Source organism: Schistocerca cancellata, chromosome 2 (genome assembly GCF_023864275.1).
Source record: "Schistocerca cancellata isolate TAMUIC-IGC-003103 chromosome 2, iqSchCanc2.1, whole genome shotgun sequence".
Classification (NCBI taxonomy): domain Eukaryota; kingdom Metazoa; phylum Arthropoda; class Insecta; order Orthoptera; family Acrididae; genus Schistocerca; species Schistocerca cancellata.
Window position 1 is genome coordinate 417,409,137 of NC_064627.1, and position 22,878 is coordinate 417,432,014.

General features: G+C 43.3%; 1 protein-coding gene across 1 annotated transcript in view; it reads right to left on the reverse strand.

Moving 5' to 3' along the window:
* The window catches only part of LOC126154484 (espin), a 485,111-nt gene that overhangs the window by 79,640 nt on the left and 382,593 nt on the right, over positions 1-22,878 (reverse strand). Inside the window, exon 7 of the mRNA XM_049916140.1 lies at positions 21,433-21,693. Within this exon, the coding sequence (XP_049772097.1) occupies positions 21,433-21,693 (261 nt within the window). The remainder of the gene's footprint in view (positions 1-21,432; positions 21,694-22,878) is intronic.

Genomic DNA, 22,878 nt, shown 5'->3' on the forward strand with positions numbered 1-22,878 from the left:
GCCGAAATATCAGTAGATGAAATTTTATTTGCGCGGCTGCATGCCCGAAATTTAATGGATTAGTCTGGTTTCTGTTCGCAAGAGATATAAAAATCACATCCAGCGACAGTATGATGTCCGTTCGCAGAACTTCGGAGAAGACACATAACACTGAACACTCACTGTAAACACTGTACTAAAATGTCGGCACAAAGATAACACACCACAGTCGAGGGCTGATGAGAGGGGGGGGGACCTGGGCAGATGTAGGGGAAAACAAGGAGGGAGGAGAGGAAAAACGAAAGGGGGGAATCAAAGGAGGGAGAGGACTCATAAGGGGGGCGGAGGGGCTGGGCAGACGCGAGAGGGAATGGGAAAAGGCAGAGGAGGGAAAATGCAAAAGGACTCGGGGGAGAGAAGGGGGGCAGAGAGAGGGTAGGTGGGGAAAAAAAAAGATTGGAAAGGGGGGGAGGGAGTCCAGGAAAAGGACAGAGGAAAGGAGGGGGGTGAGGATCAGAGTTGATAGGAGGGATAAATGGAGGGAGAGAGGCATCATCCAGGAGGGGGAGTCGTTGGAAGCCACCTTGGGAAAGGAGATGAAGAGTGTAAAGATGGAGGGTATGGGGGACACAACAGTGAAGACGTGGCAGGGGGGCGGGAATGGGAGAGGAGAGGAGCAAGCAGGGTTGAGGGGGATCAAGGCGGCGGGAGGTGTAGAGGATGCGGATATGTTCGAGGGACAGCAGCAGATGGGGGAAACGAATGAGGTCATAGAGGATCCACGTGGGGGACGGGAGGCGTGTACGGAAGGCGAGGTGGAGTGCATGACACTCAAGGATCTGGAGGGACTTATAGAATTTGGGGGGGGGGGGTGGCAGATACCCAGGCGGGATTGGCATAACAGAGGATGGGACAGATTAAGGGTTTGTAGGTGTGGAGGATGGTAGAGGGGTGCAACCCCCATGTCCGGCCAGAGAGGAGTTTGAGGAGTCAGAGACGGTTGTGGGCTTTGGATTGGATGGAGTGGAGATGAGGGATCCAGGTGAGGTGGGCAGCTCCGCCAAAGCACTCCCCTTTTATACCTTGTATACGCTATTCTGCCGCCTTCTGTGCATATCGCTACCCCATGAACTTTGTCACCTCAGTATATTAATACACAATTTCACTATCGATATCGCCACCTCACCAAAAATATGCATCAAATTAATTCAGTTTTTTATGTATACACATATTTACGAAAACAGCGCAATATTATTAGTTCCTTTAAGAAAACCATATGTCCAAAGTTGAAACCCGTTCGATTCATCACCCTATATTTTGCTAAGTTACAGCAGCTAAGTGTCGTAGATAATAGGTTTCATGGGGGATCATCTCGTTTGACTAATTCCGAAACTGTGTCACATATGACTAAAGAAAGCTTTTGCGTAACATTCAAATTCAGTTGACAGAATTTCTTCTGTGGTGTAGAAATAGTTGTCAAGGAGGATATTTGTCAATTTGTTTTCAAATTTTTACCTTTCTGTCTGTCAGAGATTTTACATCACTGGGTAAGTGATCAACATTGTTTTAGCAGCATTGTGCTCTCCTTTTTGTGCTAAAGACTACCTTGGTGTGGAGTCATGTCATTTTTAGCCCGCCCAGCTAGCCGCGCGGTCTAACGCGCTGCTTCCCGAGCGGGAAGGAGCGTCTGGTCCCCGGTACGAATCCGCCCGGTGGATTTGTGTCGACGTCCGGTGTGCCGGCCAGTCTGTGGATGGTTTTTAAGGCGGTTTTCCATCTGCCTCGGCAAATGCGGGCTGGTTCCCCTTATTCCGCCTCTGCTAGACTATGTCGGCGATTGCTGCCCAAACAGTCTCACATACGCGTACACCATAATTACTCTACCACGCAAACATTGCGGTTACACTCGGCTGGTATGAGACGTTCCCAGGGGGGTCCACTGGGGGCCGAATTGCACAATAACCCTGGGTTCGGTGTGGGGCGGCGGTGAGGTGGGTGGACTGCTGTGGCCTGTTGTGGGGTTGTGGACCACTGAGGGCTCAGGCGGGACGAAGCCTCTCTGTCATTTCTAGAACCCCAGTTCAATACATGTATCATTTTTCCTTCTGGTATTGTAGTATATAAATCATTGCTCCTCTGTTAGGAAAAAATTACGTTTATTCAGTAGATGGTAGAGGACTAAAGGTCATGATTAGCGCGTATTACTGAAATACAAACGCGCCATCTGAATAAATACTACTCTCTGTAATAGATATGCGAAGATAAAGAGACTCGCACTGTACAGACTATCGAGGAAAGCTGTATGAAACGAATCTTCGAAGTGAAGACTACACAGTAACATTTAACTTATTCCATCCGACATCTCTGTCAATGAAAGAAGAAAACACTACAAAGAACTTTTATTTATTGCACTTGTGAAGTAGCAACTAAAATTTCTAGCGGGACTTGAAATCACTGAGCTCCGTAAAGAAATCCATATTTAGAGTCCTAGTTGGGGCAAATAGTTTCTGTTGTCGATCCAGTGGTATATTAAGCTGAGAAAAATAAAAATGAAATGTTGATTTTGTTCCTTAAATGCATTTATTTATTGTCCGTCTTGTCCTCAAAATAGTGGAACAAGATTACCACTTTCAATTGTTCACAGTGATGACCGTCTTATCTGCTACTATAGTTTCACCGAGTCGCCACCGTGCTTAAGACATTGGCGTGGGAGGGTGCGGGGGCAGAGTAATTAATGCCCTTGGATCATAGTTGATCTACTGTATCTCTAATCTACATTTTTTTCAGGTAAGTGTTCTTTGTATCATAAACGAAAACAAAAAGTGAACTATGTTTGTAGTGTAATATCCCAGACAGTTTCTGTACACTTGGCGCAGCTGCTTCGCGTGCCTACCACGCGATTTTGAAAACGTCCCTGTCGCAACGCTCTTCATAGCTCTGTTGGCAGCTTTTGTTTTCGCGTAAAGCAGCTTGCTCTTCGCAGCTGAAAGCTATCAAAATCGCTGCTAGGTGTCAGGTATTTACTTAAGTTGGCAGGACTGTGGGAGTGCCATAATAGTAAATAAATAAATCTATTAAAACTTCATGCATGATGCGGCATTTTTTCACGCTTCTCAGTGTTTATGACGCCATATGTCTTGAACTATGTTTCGTACAATGATATATGTATGTACGTACATTCTGCGACATTTTTGGATACTGTCTGCAAACTGTGTTGCGACTAGTGTTACTAGCAGTAATACATTTAAACGTCGTGCACTATGCGGCAGTTTTGCACGCATTTCGTTATTTATGACATCATGTCTCCGGAACTACACGTGGAATAATGACATAATTTGGGAGGTGCATTTATCAGATGTGGATACTGTCTGCGAAATTTATTGTGAAAACAGTTATTAGCACAGAAGCAATAAATTTAAACGTCATGCATGATGTGGCAGTTTTCTATACATCAAATTAATTATGACGTATACCTCCTACACTATAATAGGTGGTTATTACCGCATAGCTGTTGTTGCCTGACAGTAATAAATCGTATGTGTACCAAGTTTCGTTGAAGTCGGTCCAATGATTTAGGAGGAGATGTGGAACACACTCACCCACACTCACACACACACACACACACACACACACACTTTTATAATATGTATGGTTGCTACAAGCAATTTAGAATGGAAAGCTGCAAAATTTACTGCAGAGTTCGCTTTGTGATAATTAATTCTAACAAGCGTCATCCGTATATATAAATCGTTTTGTGTTAAGTTGTTGTTTATCGAAATCCTCTATGGTATGTATTCCACTCAGTTCCTCTAGCACTATAGCATTCACTCTTTTTAATCTTCGCATGTCTATTCGAGATTTACGCTAAACATTTAGTGCATGCTGCTATAATTGCGGCTATCATGTTGTGTTGTCTGAGTGCGCGTATTTGATAACGTCAACGATCGTTTCTTTGTTGTCTACAGATAATGTCATATCTGTGGTTTTATTTTAGTATTTCAGTTGCCTAGCACGAGGGCAGAAGCCAAGCGAGATTCAGAAGTGAAGTCTGTTACGGATGCCGACTTGCGCGTCAATAAGACCGTGACAGGGAAACTGGAAAGGAATCCTTAACAGGCTGTTGCAGTGGGGGAGATGGGAGATAATGTACCATCAAAGATCGGAGAAATGACGAGAATAATCGCAGTTATTAATCTTCTGAAGAACATGTTTTTCCTTTTAGAGTTATCAAGGGGCCACTTCGAGTAGATGTAAACCCGAGAGTTTAACGTGTTTCAGGATTTTTCGCAGGCAGCAGCAAGTGCCTTAGTTTACATCCGTTGCACAATACTGATACCTGAAATAAAAGAAGTGTCAATGGATGAGAAAAAGAACTGTTTCTAATATTTGAGGGGGTTGGGGGGGGGGGTTGTTTGGGGGAGGAGACCAGACAGCGAGGTTATCGGTCTCATCGTATTAGGGAAGAACGGGGAAGGAAGTCGGCCGTGCCCTTTCAAAGGAACCATCCCGTCATTTGCCTGAAGCGATTTAGGGAAATCACGGAAAACCTAAATCAGTATGGCCGGACGCGGGATTGAACCGTCGTCCTCCCGAATGCGCATCCAGTGTGCTAGCCACTGCGCCACCTCGCTCGGTCTTCTAATATTTGAGCCAGAGAGTCTTTCGCTATTATGGGAGGATGAGTAGTATGGGCTGTTCTGGAACTGTTCTTTCTTGCGAATTTTATGCGAAAAATATTCTGTAAGTCGAGGTGACGAGTCTTGCGGAAGAAGTCAAATAACGATTTGAATAACATGGCGGTGTGTAATGTACGTATATCGCTGAGTGAGAAACAGCGTGCTGTAATAGAGTTTCTAACCGAAGAGTTCGTCCACATAGGGAAGGCTTCTCCTTCAGCATGACGATGCCGGAAACGCGAGCGCTGCGATATCTACCACAATCGGACGCCTTGGGTTCACCGTCATCGATCATTCTGCATACAGTTCCGACTTGGCCCCATCCGATTATCATTTTTTTCCAAAACAACACCTTCGAGGACTTTACTTTGACAGCGGTGAAGCGGTGCAAGCGGAGGTGAAGTTGTTGCTCCGTCAACAAAGTGAAACATAATACAGTGATGGTCTCTCGTCGGGAGAAATGTATTTGCCGTCACGGTTACTGCGCCGAGAAATAAATATGTAGAGATGAAGAATAAAGATGTAGAATGTTAATGAAGTTCGTCTTATTTAAAAAGCTTTAAGCGTTTTCACATAAAAAATCCTGAGGCATTACTTTTCGGGACGCCCTCGTTATTTTATTGGTGTTTATTGCAGAAACCATGTAGCCGATACCATAACGTACTAGTAATACATATTGTAAATCTGACGATTATGAAACATTATGTTAGCTGATAATTACTTGGGTAATTTACAATCTCTTAAAAGAGATCATAAGTTTTAATAATTCCTGATGCTTGAATAGTAATGATACTAATAGGGAGCTAATGTTTCAGTTTGCTTAATCTCTTGCACAAAGTTACTTTCTGCTCACATGATTTAAATCTCCTTCTGATACAGAGTCTCTAATGCCGATCCTGTAGAGGTACGCTTTGTGATCGAAAGTATCAGGATACCTGGCTGAAAATGACTTACGAGTTCGTGGCGCCCTCCGTCGGTAATGCTCGAATTCAGTATAGTGTTGGCCCACCCTTAGCCTTGATGACAGCTTCAACTCTCGCAGGCTGGAAGGTTTCTTGGGGAATGGCAGCCCATTATTCACGGAATGCTGCACTGAGGAGAGGTATCGATGTCGGTGTCGATGCGTTCCAAAACATCCCTAAGGTGTTCTATAGGAGTGAGGTCAGGACTCTGTGCAGGCCAGTCCATTACAGGGATATTATTGTCGTGTAACCACTTCGCCACAGGCCGTGCATTGCGAACAGGTGCTCGATCGTGTTGAAAGATGGAATCGCCATTCCGGAATTGCTCTTCAAGAGTGGGAAACAAGAAGGTCCTTAACCCTTTCGTGGTTGATGGGTCATGTATGTCCCATTAACTTTGAACACCAGTTCGAGTGTCGGGATATATGTTACCCACCTCTGCACGGTGCTGCCATCTAGGAACGACTGTACTGAACCTAAGAAAAAAATCGGGGCTGCACTGCAAAGGCAATAGAGAAGCGGTGACTAATTTTGTTGACTGGCGTGTATATATGGCCGCTGCAACGCCACTTATTTGTGTCATTCTTCGGTTTTCATCATTTCTCACTTTCCAGCGATGTCTGAAGTAAGTAATTCATCTTATTATTAACTTAATAATCATTTTTTAGTACAAATACAGTGTGGAATGTACTTCTCAGCGACTGTACTATCTTATAATCGAAATAAAATTAGTGGGACACATGTGTCCCAGCAGACATTATTTTTAAAGATTAGCAAGACAATTGATTAATTCATCCAGGAAAAAGAGGGGATCAATGCCCACTTTCTTCCCAGCAAAGAGAGGAGTCTCTAGTGTGCCAGATGACGTCCGGCTCGTGAACGTAGGCAAACATGTACCGAAAGGCAGTGGCACTAGGAAGCGATGCAGATTCTGCAGCACAAACTCTAAAGAGAAGAGAACAAAAGTTGTTTGCACTGCTTGTGGTGTACCACTCTGTGCCACACCATGTTTTTCCAAGTTTCATGGCAAGTAAAGTTTTGGAAGTATTGATCATGTATCATGAAAAGTGAAATGTAATGAATATTTTTTACACTGGCTCTACACAAATAAAAAGATTACATGCATGTATAATTTGTAGTTATTTTATTCTCTGCAAAATCCTGTTTATGGCTAAAAAAATAAAATTACAAAATCAGTCAGTCAGCAGAAAAGGTATCTTGTGTTGGTTCATGGGATATGTGTGTTGTGAAAAAATGGAGAACTTAAAAAATATTTTGGTGGTGAAAATATAATAATGGGACCAAAAAGAAACTGTTATCACCTTATTATTTTAAAAATCTGTAAAAAATGAATTTTATCCATGAAAGGGTTAAAACATCAGTGTGAGCCTGTGCTGTGGCAGTGACATGCAAAACAACAAGGGGTGCAAGCCCCCTCCAAGAAAAGCACGACCACACCATAACACCATCGCCTCCGAATTTTACTGTTGGCACTACACACGCTGACAGATGATGTTCACCGGGCATTCGCCGTACCCACACCCTGCCATCGGAACGCCTCATTGTGTACTGTGATTCGTCACTCCACACAACGTTTTTCCGCTGTTCAATCGTCCAATGTTTAGGCTCCTTTCACCAAACGAGGCGTCGTTTGGCGTTTACCGTCGTGATATGTGGCTTATATATTATATATATAAGCCACAGGGAAGCCGAAAAGGTCTTAGTTTGCAAATTGAGAATATGTAAGACTGTGTCCCATTTATCTTGACCATCCTAAATAACTGTTTGTCCAGATGCAAATTACAAAATATTTCAAGCAAATGCTCTTTAGCCGTCAGGGGGACATCAATCAGCATGATTGCCTTCGTTGTAGCTTTTTTTTTACCAAGATATGAACAGCGGTATGACTTTTTTTAAGTGACACTCTGTATTTTTTATTCGGTAATTTATTTCCCCTCCTAAAGACCTATCCAAAAATGTATCAGAGTGTACCATTCATTGAAACACAACGCTATTAATTACATAAAACAACATTGACGTTGACGCTCCCAGCGCTTTGTGCAGTTACTCGGGGTAATGGAACAAATCCACGTGCTGACGTTGACAGAGGACAAATGTAAACATAAGTAGAATGCACGCCCGTCATTCAGTCAACCATCGTCAGTTGAAGAGTTGTGTGAGTAAAATATACACCAACGAAGATGAGGTAGAAATGCTACTCATCTGAGGGGAATGTACACTCCTGGAAATTGAAATAAGAACACCGTGAATTCATTGTCCCAGGAAGGGGAAACTTTATTGACACATTCCTGGGGTCAGATACATCACATGATCACACTGACAGAACCACAGGCACATAGACACAGGCAACAGAGCATGCACAATGTCGGCACTAGTACAGTGTATATCCACCTTTCGCAGCAATGCAGGCTGCTATTCTCCCATGGAGACGATCGTAGAGATGCTGGATGTAGTCCTGTGGAACGGCTTGCCATGCCATTTCCACCTGGCGCCTCAGTTGGACCAGCGTTCGTGCTGGACGTGCAGACCGCGTGAGACGACGCTTCATCCAGTCCCAAACATGCTCAATAGGGGACAGATCCGGAGATCTTGCTGGCCAGGGTAGTTGACTTACACCTCCTAGAGCACGTTGGGTGGCACGGGATACATGCGGACGTGCATTGTCCTGTTGGAACAGCAAGTTCCCTTGCCGGTCTAGGAATGGTAGAACGATGGGTTCGATGACGGTTTGGATGTACCGTGCACTATTCAGTGTCCCCTCGACGATCACCAGTGGTGTACGGCCAGTGTAGGAGATCGATCCCCACACCATGATGCCGGGTGTTGGCCCTGTGTGCCTCGGTCGTATGCAGTGCTGATTGTGGCGCTCACCTGCACGGCGCCAAACACGCATACGACCATCATTGGCACCAAGGCAGAAGCGACTCTCATCGCTGAAGACGACACGTCTCCATTCGTCCTTCCATTCACGCATGTCGCGACACCACTGGAGGCGGGCTGCACGATGTTGGGGCGTGGGCGGAAGACGGCCTAACGGTGTGCGGGACCGTAGCCCAGCTTCATGGAGACGGTTGCGAATGGTCCTCGCCGATACCCCAGGAGCAACAGTGTCCCTAATTTGCTGGGAAGTGGCGGTGCGGTCCCCTACGGCACTGCGTAGGATCCTACGGTCTTGGCGTGCATCCGTGCGTCGCTGCGGTCCGGTCCCAGGTCGACGGGCACGTGCACCTTCCGCCGACCACTGGCGACAACATCGATGTACTGTGGAGACCTCACGCCCCACGTGTTGAGCAATTCGGCGGTACGTCCACCCGGCCTCCCGCATGCCCACTATACGCCCTCGCTCAAAGTCCGTCAACTGCACATACGGTTCACGTCCACGCTGTCGCGGCATGCTACCAGTGTTAAAGACTGCGATGGAGCTCCGTATGCCACGGCAAACTGGCTGACACTGACGGCGGCGGTGCACAAATGCTGCGCAGCTAGCGCCATTCGACGGCCAACACCGCGATTCCTGGTGTGTCCGCTGTGCCGTGCGTGTGATCATTGCTTGTACAGCCCTCTCGCAGTGTCTGGAGCAAGTATGGTGGGTCTGACACACCGGTGTCAATGTGTTCTTTTTTCCATTTCCAGGAGTGTAAGTTAGCAGAACAATAAATGCAATACTGTTTTCTTATGTACGGATACATTTAGTAAAGTAGTTTAGCCCTTTTAAATACTGTTGTGTAGAGTAGGCATGCAGTAAAGGCTGTCCTTCCTACAAACTGCATCGACATAACGTTTCTTTTATTTTTGTTGTTGTTGAAGGTAGGCGAAATGCTACGCAGGCAGAGGAACTGTACAGAGACCGATATCCCACCTTCCCGACGGATGTTTTTCCGTCTTCTTGCGACGCTTCAGGAAACGGGAATTTTCAACCCACGCCAACGCAATCGTCGTAGCACTCGCACAGGCGAAGCTGCCGAAGTTACTGTTCTCGCTCCCGTTGCTATGAATCCACATGTGAGCACACGACAGCTTGAACACGAGATTGGCATTCCTAAAACCGATGAACATCGTAATCTTGCACGTCACCGGTTCTATACTTACCATGTACACTTACGTCAAGAATTGCATGGGAATGATTTCCAGATCTCCAACTATTCGAAGCTTCCTCCGGTCAGGAGATATAATTTCTTGTTTGTCTGGTTAGATTACATAATCCAGGCTTGAGCTAAATATACGAGAATCGGTCGGACAAGCATTTTGTATTTAAGAAGTGCAACTGGTTGCTCCACTCCACGTGTTCGATACTTCATGAGAGGCATTAAATTAAGTCAGTTTTCAGCTTATGCAATCTTTTCACTCGTGTTTTTTTGCCAATTAAAGAGTTCATCTAGATAGATTCCAAGTTATTTGACCTTTGGTTGTGGAGTAATTTCTCGTTCCCAAGCTCGATGGTTAAGTTTGTGGTGGTCCTGCTGTTGGCGATTAGTAATATTTCTACGTCTGAATAGGAATAGGTGACTTTTGGTTTGATTAAGTCGGATTCTCCATTTACTGAGCCAGATTTCAACTTCGCTGACGTAGATGTTGGCTTTTTCATTGACTGTGCTGCAGGTGGGTGCTTGACACGAATAAGTGGCATCATCTGCGTACAGAGCTCTTTCTTCATTTCACCATCTCGGTCTTGGGATGTCAGATGTATATATCGTATACGACAACGGGGAGATCACGGAACCCACAGGGGCTCCCGCTTTGGCTGCGAAGTAGGACGATTTTTGATCACCGTACTTGTACTTTTCTGTTTCCAGTGAGGTTAGTTATTAATTTACTATTTCAGGTTGGAAGCTGTATTTTAGCATTTTGAGAAGAAGTCCCACACGGCATACCTAATCATAGGCGCGTTCTATGACCAGAAAGAGGGCAGCAGTCACATATGTTAAATTGCAGGCTTCTGCTACTTTGTTAGATAGTTTTAATCATTGGTCAGCGGTACTTTCCCCGTTTCTGAAACCAGCTTATTCAAGCGGTATAATGCTGTTGTCTTTTGAAAACACTTGTAGTCCGTTGTTAATTATTGCTTCAAAGACATTGCAGTTATGGTGCTGTCTGTGGAATTAAATTTGGTTGTAATGAAGTCAGTTCTGCGTTCTGATGTAACTCCCTACAACGTGACTCTTATCTCGTCACGCTCCATGTTATTAAAATTAAATTATATTAATAGTTTCGTAACTGTGATCCTTCAATTTCTCCAGGCGTATTTTATGACGAAATAAATCTCACCTGATGATGGCAACGTGGTCGACTGCCGAAATATTGTGTCCTATGCACACTCATACCAGGCTGTTCTCCCGAGATTTATTTCGTCAGTTTCGTAACTGATGTAAAACGTAAGGACAAACTTTTATAGGAAGACCACAAGTACGACGTTACATATAGTGAGCTGACAAAAGCCGTGGGATACCTCCTAATATCGTATTGGACCTCCTTTTGGCCGGCGTAGTGCTGCAGCTCGACGTGGCATGGACTCAACAAGTAGTTGGAAGTCCCCTGCAGGAACATTGAGTCATGGTGCCTCCATAGCCGACCATAATTGTGAAAGTGCTGCCGGTGCAGGGTGTTGTGACGAACTGACCTCTCGATTATGTCCCACAAATGTTCGATGGGATTCATGTCGGGCGATCTGGGTGGCCAAATCATTCGCTCGAACTGTCCAGTATGTTCTTCAAACCAATCGCGAACAGTTTTGGCTCAGTGACATGACATCGCTGTTTGGGAACATGAAATCCATGAATGGCTGCAGATAGTCTCCAAGCACCCGAACTTAACCATTTCCAATCAATGATAGGTTCAGTTGGACCAGCGGAACCAATCCATTCCGTCCAAACACAGCCCACACCATTTATGGGGCCAGCATTAGCTTACACGGTGCTTTGTTGACAACTTGGGTCCATGGCTTCGTCGAGTCTGCGCCACATTCAAACCATACTATCAGCTCTTACCAACCGAAACCGGGACTCATCTGATCAGGCTATGGTTTTCCAGTCGTGTGGAGTCCAACCGATATGGCCACGAGCCCAAGAGAAGCACTGCGGACGATGTCGTGCTGTTAGCAAAGGCACTCGCGTCGGTCGATTGTTACCATAGCCCATTAACGCCAAATTTCGCCCCACTGTTCTAAAGGATACGTTCGTCGTACGTCCCACGTGATTTCTCCGGTTATTTCACGCAGTGTTGCTTGTTTGTTAGCACTGACAACTCCTTGCAAACAGCGTTGCTCTCAGTCGTCGTGGCATTGTCTGTGGTGAGAGGTAACGCCTGAAAATTGGTATTCTTGGCAGTCGCTTGACGCTGTGGATCTCGGGATATTGATTTCCCTAACGATTTCCGAAATGGAATGTCCCATGTGTCTAGCTCCAATTATTATTGCGAGTTCAAAGTCTGTTAATTACCGTCGTGCAGTCATAATCACGTCGGAAGTCTTTTCACGTGAATCACCTGAGTACAAATGACACTTCCGCCAGTGCACTGCGCTTTCACACCTTGTGTACGCAATACTGCCGCCATCTGTATAAGCGCATGTCGCTATTCCATGACTTTTGTCGCCTCATTCTACTTGGCACTCTTGACACCGTTCTGCGGCTTTTTGAGGGGAGTTGAGGAACAGAGAGCAGCGTACAAGTTCCATTGAGCTAAGCAAGTAGGATTACGATTTAACGTCAAATCGACGACAATTTCTTTAGAAACAGAGTACAAGATGATCATTCTTAGTGCGACCGGTAGTACAGTTAGTCCAGAAAGTATCAGACTCCTCGGTTCTCAATGCTGCACGCGGTTTGAGTTAGTGAAACCCGTATCAAGGAACTTGGAAACAAAACCTGAATATGACCAAGAAAGCCCATATCGAGTTAGTGAATAACACTGAATAGATTCTAACAATCACAGAACTGCAGGAGAGGCTGGTCTCAATGATTTTCTGATGTCGCCGCTGCTAAGTGAACAAAAGACCTCTGGTGATATTTTCATCAGCCAGTGTTTAGGGTTTTAAAAGTACCGTGACTATGCGTGTTCTCCGATGTGAAAGAAAATGTAGAAATGCTCTTATGTACTGATGTCTGATCAATAAAAATGGTATAAGTAAAATATAACAATGGATCAAGAGTGCATTGTAAAGCGTACACGACAACAAAAACTGAGAAGAACGCTGTTTTTCTGTTTCATGTGTTGATTTTTATATAAAAAAAGATGTTAACGCCGACGAATATGTGACTAATAATCAGAAAAGGAAATACTTCTCGGGTGAATAGTGCTTTTTTTGCTATCACTCGTTGGTTCTGTGCTCTCCTAGTTATTTCTAGCGTTATATGCGAACACGGCCTGTGCTGGTGCTGCGAGCGGCTGAAAGCAAGGGGAAACTATAGCTGTTGTTTTACTCCCTATCTCATCCAGCTCTACTGTGTGGCTTGATGATGATGGCGTCCTCTTGGGTAGAATATTACAGAGATGAAATAGACCCCATTATTATCTTCGGGTGGGGACAATACAGGAGGATGTCGTCAATAGGAAAAACAGAACTGGTATTCTGGGGGTCTTAAGTTACAGAACATAAAAACGGAGATAAATAGGTTGAATTTAGTTATAGTGGAAGTTACTGAAATGCGGTGGTGGGAAGAACAGGAGTCCTGGTTTACAGTGTTCTCGACACAAGGTGAAATGTATGTAATGTAGCAGTTGCTTTAATAAGGATTAAGAAAAAAGGAATTTGGTTAAGATACTATGAATAGCATACTGAACGCGTCATCGTAGCTAACATAGACCCGAAGGCAACACCCACCACAGTACCGCAAGTTTATACGCCAAGTAGCTTCGTGGATGAAGAAGAGACTGAAATAATGTCTGATGAAGTAAGATAGATAAGGGAGACGAAAATTTAATTGTAATGGGTAACTGAATTGGATAGTAGGAAAAGGAAGATAAGAAAAATAGTAGGAGAAGATATGGTTAAGGAAAGGAATACTGAACTGAACATAATTTGATCATTACTAACACTTCGTTTAAGAATCATGAAAGAAGGTTGTGTACGTGAAGGACACCCGGAGGCACTAGAAGGTTTCAGATTGATTATGTAATGATAAGACAGCGATTTCGGAACCAGATTTTAAGATGTAAAACATGTGCAGAGGCAGATGCTGACTCTGAAAATAATTTATTGGCTATGAACTGTAGATTAAAACTGAAGAAAGGAATACAGTAGAAGACAGATGAGTAGCTTTGAGGAATGAAACAGTGTAGGCAGTAGGGGATCAAATAGGTAAAATGCCTAGTAGAAAACCTTGGTTAAACCAGGAGATATTGAACTTCATTGAAGAAACGAGAAAACAAAAATGCGGCAAAGGACAAGCAGGCGAAAGTTGAAACATAAGTCTAAAAAATGATTTTGATAGCTAAGCAGAAATGGCTAGAAGACAAAAACGAGGCTTAAAAGCATGCATAATTAGGGACAGGTAGATGCCGCCTCAAGGAAAATGAGAGAGGTATTTGGAGAAAAGAGAAGCAACTGTATGAATATTAAAAACTCAAATGGTAAGCCAGTACTAGGCAAAGACGGGAAAGCTAAGAGATGGATTCAATATACGTAAGAGAAGCAAACTTGAAGTCAGTCTATCTTTTCTGTGTAGGAAAGAACATGTCCTGACTGATTCACCGACTCATCATCGCGCAGCCCAAGTCGCTAAGGATAGAAACTTGGAATTTGGAGATGGTGTTGATCTTATACTATAAGTATCGTTTAAGGAGGGATTTTTCAAAATTAAACCCATAAGGGTGAAGTAGTAGATGAAATGTGTTTTTAAATATTCATTATTAAAGAAATAAAGGTACATCAACCAAAATTGGTAATTGACTTATCGGGTATAAATAAAAAAAGTCAGTGTTTTTGGAAATTAAAACCCCGTGGGGAAGGGGGCTAGGGGATGAAAAATTTTGTGAAAATACTGCATTATGAAAGCAGAATAGCCTTTTGGTCAGAAGTGCATTCGGAAAACACCATGATTCTGTGGTCTTAATTCACGTGAAAATCATAGATGTTGCAATTTATGAACTAAATCAAAGAAAGCTATTTAACAGTCACCGGGACAAATCGGCTTTGCCGAAATTACAGAAACAGTAACAGATCTTTAATACATTACTTTTTAGTAGGTACAATATATGTTTATAAAATTGTTTTTGTTCTAATTATTATGCAAACTAATCATTACTGAAGAAAAAATAGATTCGATTCTGTGTACAGGAATATCCTTTTGAGATGACCAGGTACCTGTTTCTAGATTGTTGATTTGTACATGAACAATATGTGTAAGAATACTTAAATTCAAGTACAAAACTGTGCAAATATTATACGAGGAACTGCTTTATTAAATTTTAATACTATGTCTGTAGCTTAGTTTGCATAGAGCAGTACATCGTTTGCACAGTGTGTCGATTACACGTGAGCAATCTCCGCAACAGCATACAAACTCAATGAAAGAAAAACAAAAGAAAAAATCTATGCGTACTATACAGTCCACGCCAGCGAAGCAGCGAACGCAAAGCTGGTATTGTAGAAACAGAAGAGGAAGCAGATGAAAAATACATAGGAGATACGATACTGATACTGTAAGGAACTTAACTTTATTTATAATGTATACAGAAACTATACTGCAGTTATAAGAGTCGAAAGACAGGAAAGAGAAGCAGTGGTTGAGAAGACAGTGAAACAGCGCTGCAGCCTATCCCCATTGTTATTCAATGTGTACACCGAGGAAGCAATAAAGGAGGCAAAACATAAATTGGGGAAGGGAGTATAAGTTCAGGGAGAAGAATTAAAAACTTTACAGTTTACCGGTGACATTGTAATTCTGTTAGAGACGACAAAGTACTTGGAAGAGCAGTTGAACGGGGTGGATAGCGCCTTGAAAAGAGGTTATAAGTGAACATTAATAAAGGTAAAACAGGGGTAATGGAATGTTTTCGAATTAAACAAGATGAGGATAGTTGATTATTGAGCTGTTTGAGCAGCTGAATAAGTGACAATGGCGGAAGTAGAGGTGATATAAAATGCAGACGGCAGTAATAAGAAAAGCGTTTCTGAAAAAGATGAATTTGGTAATACATAATGTAAATGTTAACGTTAGGAACGCTGTTATGTAGGTACTTCCCTGGAGTGTAGCCTTTTACGGAAGTGAAACATGGACGATAGGCAGTTCAGACAAGAAGAGAATACAATATGAAATGCGTTGCTGTAGAAGAATGATGACATTCAGATGGGTAACTCTAGAAACTAAGGAGTAGATACCTAATCCAATTTGTGAGAAAAGAAACTGAAGGCACAACTTGACTACAGAAAGCGATCGGTTTACAGGTAACATCCTGAGGAATCAACGAATAGTCAATTCGGTAACGGAGGGACTGTGGGGGTAAACCTTTAAGCGGGATACCAAGGCGTGACTACAGTAAGCAGGCTGAAACTGATGTAGGTGGCAGTAGTTTTGCAGAAACGAAGAGGTTTCCACATGACAGAGTAGGGTGGAGAGCTGCGTCAAACCAGTCTTCGGAAATAAGACCAAAACAGCAGGGCATGTTTTGAATCCGTTTGTTTCGTGAAGGCTGTCGCGCTTGGAGGCTGTCTCGCTTCATTCTTTGTAGTGGCCGCAGCAGCAACGAGGATAAGTCTCGGCTTCAGGATAGTGACTGGGACCAGCAGCAAGCGAGGTGAGGCAGTGCCAAAGCACGGGACTCGTCTTCAGGAGGACCACAATTCAAATCCCCGTTCGGCCATAGAGATTTAGGCTTTAGGCGATTCCCATAAATAGAAAAAAGTGAATAGCGGGAAGATTCTTTTCACAGGGCCGATTTCCTTCTTTCCCAATCCGAGTACCCGCTTCGACTCTAATGGCCTAGTCATCGACGGCACGTTAAACCCTAATCCTACTTTCTTTATGGAAACAGCCTTCTGTTTATTATTACTGTATGCCAGAGACTGCTTATACGGGAGAACTTACTTTAGAGACTAGACTCCGGTTCTCGAACCGTCTCAAATGTGTTTCCTCAAAACCATTTTTTTCCTTTTCTTTCTAAAACCTAATCCATCTTTCCAGGCTTTCGTTCTCCACCTTCTGCAGCAGACATCCTCAGAGCCTGTAAACATGTGATTGTTAATTTTCAAACGTAAAGCTATTTAACTAGCCGAAACTGCCTAGCTATGAATGGCCAACCGCGAAACGGTCGATTTGTGACGTATAAGGCCGTTGCCAGAAACTGCTGAGTATTATGACCCTTGCACAGCAGAACAGTTAGCTGTTAACCCAGCTGTGTAGTTCCAGTTTTATCAAGGTGCAATCATTTCTGTGGTAGAATGTACAGGCTGTAGATATTAAGTAAAAAGCACAACAATTTTATAAGGATAGAAGATGGAATGAGATACGTTTCTAAAACAAAGAACAACCGCCTTAAGTCACAATCATGATTGTATTTCAATGCATGGTGCATCTCGAGCTCTCGGGCTAATCTTTATGTACTTTAACAGTCTACATCGTTTCTTTCAGATTTAATTAAATTCTGGTCCTGGTAATATTACAATTGTACATTACAAAGCGGACACATTGTGATTATAAGTTTGTTGTTGTTGTTGTTGTTGTGGTCTTCAGTCCGAAGACTGGTTTGATGCGGCTCTCCATGTTACTCTATCCTGTGCAAACTTCTTCATCTCCCAGTACCTACTGCAACCTACATCCTTCTCAATCTGTTTAGTGTATTCATCTCTTGGTCTCCCTCTACGATTTTTACCTTCCACGCTGCCCTCCAATACTAAATTGGTGATCCCTTGATGCCTCAGAATGTGTCCTACCAAGCGATCCCTTCTTCTAGTCAAGTTGTGCCACAAATTTCTCTTCTCTCCAATTTTATTCAGTACCTCCTCATTAGTTATGTGATCTACCCATCTAATCTTCAGCATTCTTCTGTAGCACCACATTTCGAAAGCTTCTATGCTATGGCTAAACTATTTATCGTCCACGTTTCACTCCATACAAATACTTTCAGAAACAACTTCCTGACACTTAATTCTACATCCTACAAAACTAATATGAAATCGAAAAATAACTTACTGTTTCCAGCGGTGGTTGTCTCCCAAAGAAATATGCCTCAGAGCACGTCCTAATGGCCCATAAAACAGTGTCACTAATGATACGCACTTCACTGTCCTAAAATTCAGGAATGGAATTGGAAAAGAAAGGCGTATTACTGGTCATTAAATGCCACGCAAACCTTTCACTTCCAGTGCTCTGGTGTGTTACACAAGGTGTGATGAAGATCACACGTAATAAGGCAGGGTGCCCATCAGGCAAAAAACTCCCGCAGCCAGACAGCCAGGCTGTAGTAGAAGAAGATCGGAGACGGGCGATTAAGCGACGTACGGAGGTCTCGGCGTGACTGATGCGAGTGGTTAGGGAGCTCCACGCATGACGTGTAAATTAATGCTGCCCGGGTCAAACTCAGATACAGGCTCTTCACCTGCAGAGTAAAGTGTGTGTGTTTGTTGCGAAGGAGGCTGCGTTATCGCACAGAGGAAAAACATGATACTGCCATCAATGGAACAAAATAATTCGCTTAGATGTGCCGCGAGATAAGGATTCCACAGACAGGCCGTAACCATTATGATAACATTCAGTAGACTACGTTATCGGTGCGCTTACTTTCGTGTTCAGCTGTTCAGACATCAAGTGAACTCGGGAGCGAACGTACAGGATCCGACAGATCAGAATCGTGAAGTCAAGAGTTCAAAGCACGACTCTTTCCTCTAAAAAAAACTGAATGGCAAGAAAATTATCGCGAGAGAAGATTACAGAAGAGGAGATACACATCCACCACTCTGCAGGAAAGTACTATTTCTCTACTGTTTTGTTAAATACAGGATATTATAACAACGCAGGCAAGGAATATATTTGATTACTTTTTGTTAGATAATAGCTTATTCTCACACCGCATCCGTGACTGACCTCAGATTTTTAAATCATGTATAATTTTGTCACAATGAGAATTTGTTATAAGCTAGAAAATTAGCAAAATCATATATAATTGGAATGAAGAGGAAATTTCAGTTTGAACAGTGGTTTTAATGAAGAATAATCATGGAAACTTTTCCGGCATCGCCCGTTACAAGCTGTACAGTGATGCCACTAAGGCAATAAATATCTGACGTGCAAAACCGATCAAAATAAATCAGACAATATGTGATATCTGTTGTTTTTAAGAGCCTTACATTTCATTTATCGCTTCTCCGTGAAGCATCTAATACAGCTTTTTCTCCGCTGAAATGCCTGCTTCGCTTTTCGGAGAAATGGCCAATTGTAGTCTCCAGGCATATTCGTATTGCAGGAACACTGATACCATCTTCCGATGTTTGATGACTTGACAAATGCGTTCTCCTTATTCCTGACTGACATCACCCAACTTTTCCCAGAAAGAGACACGATGACTGTTCTGAAAGCGAATCTTGAAGCGCATGCGCATACTGTACTTTTCTAGCATGTTGGCTACAATAAAAATATAATATGAGTCGTTTTTGTTGTCAGATATCTTAGTAACAACTTGCTTGAATGATAAGCAAACGTCCGTCTCCCTCGATGTAATTTTTGATTCGAAGTTGGAACCGAACATCATTCTTAGAATGTCAGTTGCAACCAACACATCTTGTTTCGATATCACTTTTCTTAGATTGTGCGAAACATTTCGCATAGATTCTTGAAACATTCTCCATTTTCACAAACTGTTTCATTAGGCTTGGCTTAATAAGTACATGGAGCTGGTGATAAGAGAATTTTTTCTTTGGATTCAAGAGGTTCTTGCGCAAAACATTCTCCTCCCTAATCTTCAAGATTTTTCTGCAGGCCAATGTATTGTGGACCAATGTTGATGGGGGACTGATGACCTTCGTTGTTTAGTCCCCCTTAAACATCCCAACAACCACCACCACCAATGTTGATCCCTTGCCCTACGGTCCCAGTCGCTTACAATACAGGAGCCTTCAGTGAAGCCACTTTCTGTTCAAGGAACATACATGAGATCTTCAAATCACCACATATAGAGGCTGTCCGAAAAGGCATTTTACAACTTCAGTATCATATAACTCGACTTGTAATGAACTTAGCGGAAAAAATAAAGTTTGTGTGATGCACCAACTCACTTACTTCACGTAAGGTAATGAATAAATGTTTTGCTGTTCTAGGTGACAAGTGGAACATAAATGAAAAAAGTTTTTTCTTTGTTGATGCATGGTGGCAGCAGCGCCAAGAATGAATCGAGGAATGGAACCTGCATAGAAAAAAGCACAGTGTGTGGCTTGGTTTATTGAAACGAAGTCTGACACCTAAGTTCAGAGAAATTTCACAAGGCGTGAAACCATCACCCTATCAGCCATCCATAAGAAAATGGCACAGGAACTTCATGGAAACAGGGAATGTGGATTTTAAGCACGAAGCAGGCACGCGAAGTAGATGTGACGAAGGTAAGGATAAAATCCGACAGGTTTTCCAGTGTTCCCCGCAGAAATATGTTGGTAAGACACCAAAGAACGGCAGATGGCTCGTACGACTGTGCACCGGGAACTCCGAATGCTTCTGCATCTGCTTACGTACAGACTGCAATTCTTACAGAAAATCAAACCAGATGGCACCTTTATCGACGTAGCTGATCCGAACCAAGAATAACGACAGCTATTGAGAGAACTGGCACTGACATTTTAGAACGAGTGTTGACTGAGTTGGAATATTGACTAGACAGTGTACGTGCCATAAGGGGAGCGCATCTAGAACTTGATTAAGGAACCAGAAAAAACTTTTTGAGGTGCATTACTTTTTCCCCCCTAAGTTAATTACAAATCGAGTTACATGACATTGAAGTTCGGGGCTGCGTTTCAACCATGAGCGAAATTGTTTATTTCATTTAAAACTATGTAAATTTTTTCGTAACTCTTCATCACATTTAGTAACGCATTGCAGTGTTTCTTTTTTTAAAATAAAGGAACCTTTAAACTACATCTAGAAGAGTCTATGAAATCTCTTTTTCTCATATTCATTTCCAAAGTCGTGCACTAAACTGACAATATCTAAGAAATAAACCAAATGTCCTCCTTTGTAACGTTATGTCCACCTGCTGCAATTTATGTCATATTTTTGCCCGGGAAAGCTGGAGGACGTCCTCACTGCAGTACCAGACCCACCTAAAATCCCCAAGTTTTGGGTAAAAAAAACGTTTCTACGTCTACGAGATGAGTAAAAGAAATCAGGCCCGGAAAATATTTCATGACCTTTAAGAGAGGCAATCCAGCTTACGTCGTTTGTCCTGAGAGCGGGTGGTGTAAGTTGAGTTCCCTACCTTAAAGGGTACGAAATATTTCCCAAGACTGTTTTACTTTGGTAGCCCTGAACGTACAAATTCCGAGAGACACTATACAGGGAATGTTAAGGGTTACTTTACACTATAACGAATATCTTACTAGTTCCATCCCCACATGGAGTGAGGCAGCAGAAATATTTTCCGGTGTGTCGGCAATACTAATTACTTAAACTTTCTCAGTAGCGATTAGCTTCTCGTGACCAGATTTCAGAGTCGCATAAAACTTATAGAAAGACGTTGTCGTTGCCTATGGCTGGTTAAAATATCTAATTATAAAATCGCCTATTAAAATTTTCCGTATATAGGTGGCTTACATCTGCTTCCGAAATAACCAATAAATAAACCTAGCATACATTTAATTCGGCCAAGTGATGCCGTACCTGTAGAAGGCGCCATGGACGGCGCGCGCGAAGTCTGCGCGAGCGAGTCGGCATCCTTGTTGTTGGCGTGGTCGTGTACCAGGTTGATGTCCTCGTAGTCGTGGTCGTGGTCGCCGGCCACGGAGGGCGGCGCGTGCGCGTGGGCGGCGCTGACGGGCCCCACGGCGGACACGGGGGCGGTGGGCGGCTCGCTGCTCACGTCGCTGAGGTTCTCGTCGGAGCCGGCGCCCGAGCTGCTGCTCTGGTGAACCTCCACGCGCACTGCAACACCACCAGCCCGCAGGCGCGCCTTACCAACAGAGCCAGACTTCGCCAGCACACACACGCACCTATTCTGAGAGGGACCAGTGACCATATCGTTCAGCCTTACAAAGAAAGGGTTATAAAATTTTTAAGTAATTTAAAGTGAAAGTGCAGAATTGGCATGTAATAAAGACCAAGAAACAAATGACTGTATTCAAGGATGCATTACATCCTTAATTAGTGAGCTGATAAACTGAAAGACAGTTTTCACCGTTACAGGTAATTCTTCCCTGTAATTCTGGAGCGACCAATGTATTCCCAAGATAAAGGACTACCAGAGAAGAAGGTCCGCAAATTTTCTCGTTTTCTAAAAACCAAATGAGTAAAATGATCTGATGATAGCTGATCTGTTGAAAAGGTAGGCTTTAGCCGTTACGTTTAAACTTGCTTCATAGCAACGCTTCCACGTAGGGAGACACTGTTTTCCGCGGTAGTGTTGATTTGGCGCATCCTCAAAATGACCAGCGTAAAGCAACAGGCGTCACTCTCTCTTCTCCGTCCGACGCGGCAAAGGAGAGACAGTTCCGCCTCCCTAGTCAGGTGGGAAGTACAGAATTACTACCTTTTCTTCCGAGTAGCAACACTTGTACGTCGCCTCCGAGGTAAGAAAAAGGGGAGACGCACGCTCCGGTTCCTAATCTGAAGCAGCTTCTTGACACGGTCGATCGATTACTGTACATCTGCAGCCTTAGGCGCAGCACTTTCTGGTCTTCATTACCTTGTAGCGATTAAAATCCGATCAGCTGGCAGTCCACTGTCTAACCTTCAACGCATTTGTGGTAATCAACGAGTTCGCGACCTCGTTTCCACATCTAAATCTCACTCATGCCTCACTGGTGTGTACCTTCTCTTAATTGGTTTAATATTAAAAGCAACTTTCCAGAAAGGCTGAATGTACTTTCACTGCCTTTTCCTTGGGTAACTAATGTATTAATTTTCTATGGATACTTTGCTTGTGACAATAATAGTATTTTAAATATTTTATTCTTGGCTGTTTCCACACTGTGAAGGCTGTCTCGCATTTTCAATTGTTCTTAACAGCAATATACAGAACGTAATTAAGCTGCCACTTCTCAGTTGCTTCTGTAGCATTTCGTCGTCTCTCTAAATAATTTAATTGCGCCTGAAGTGAAACAGCTGTTT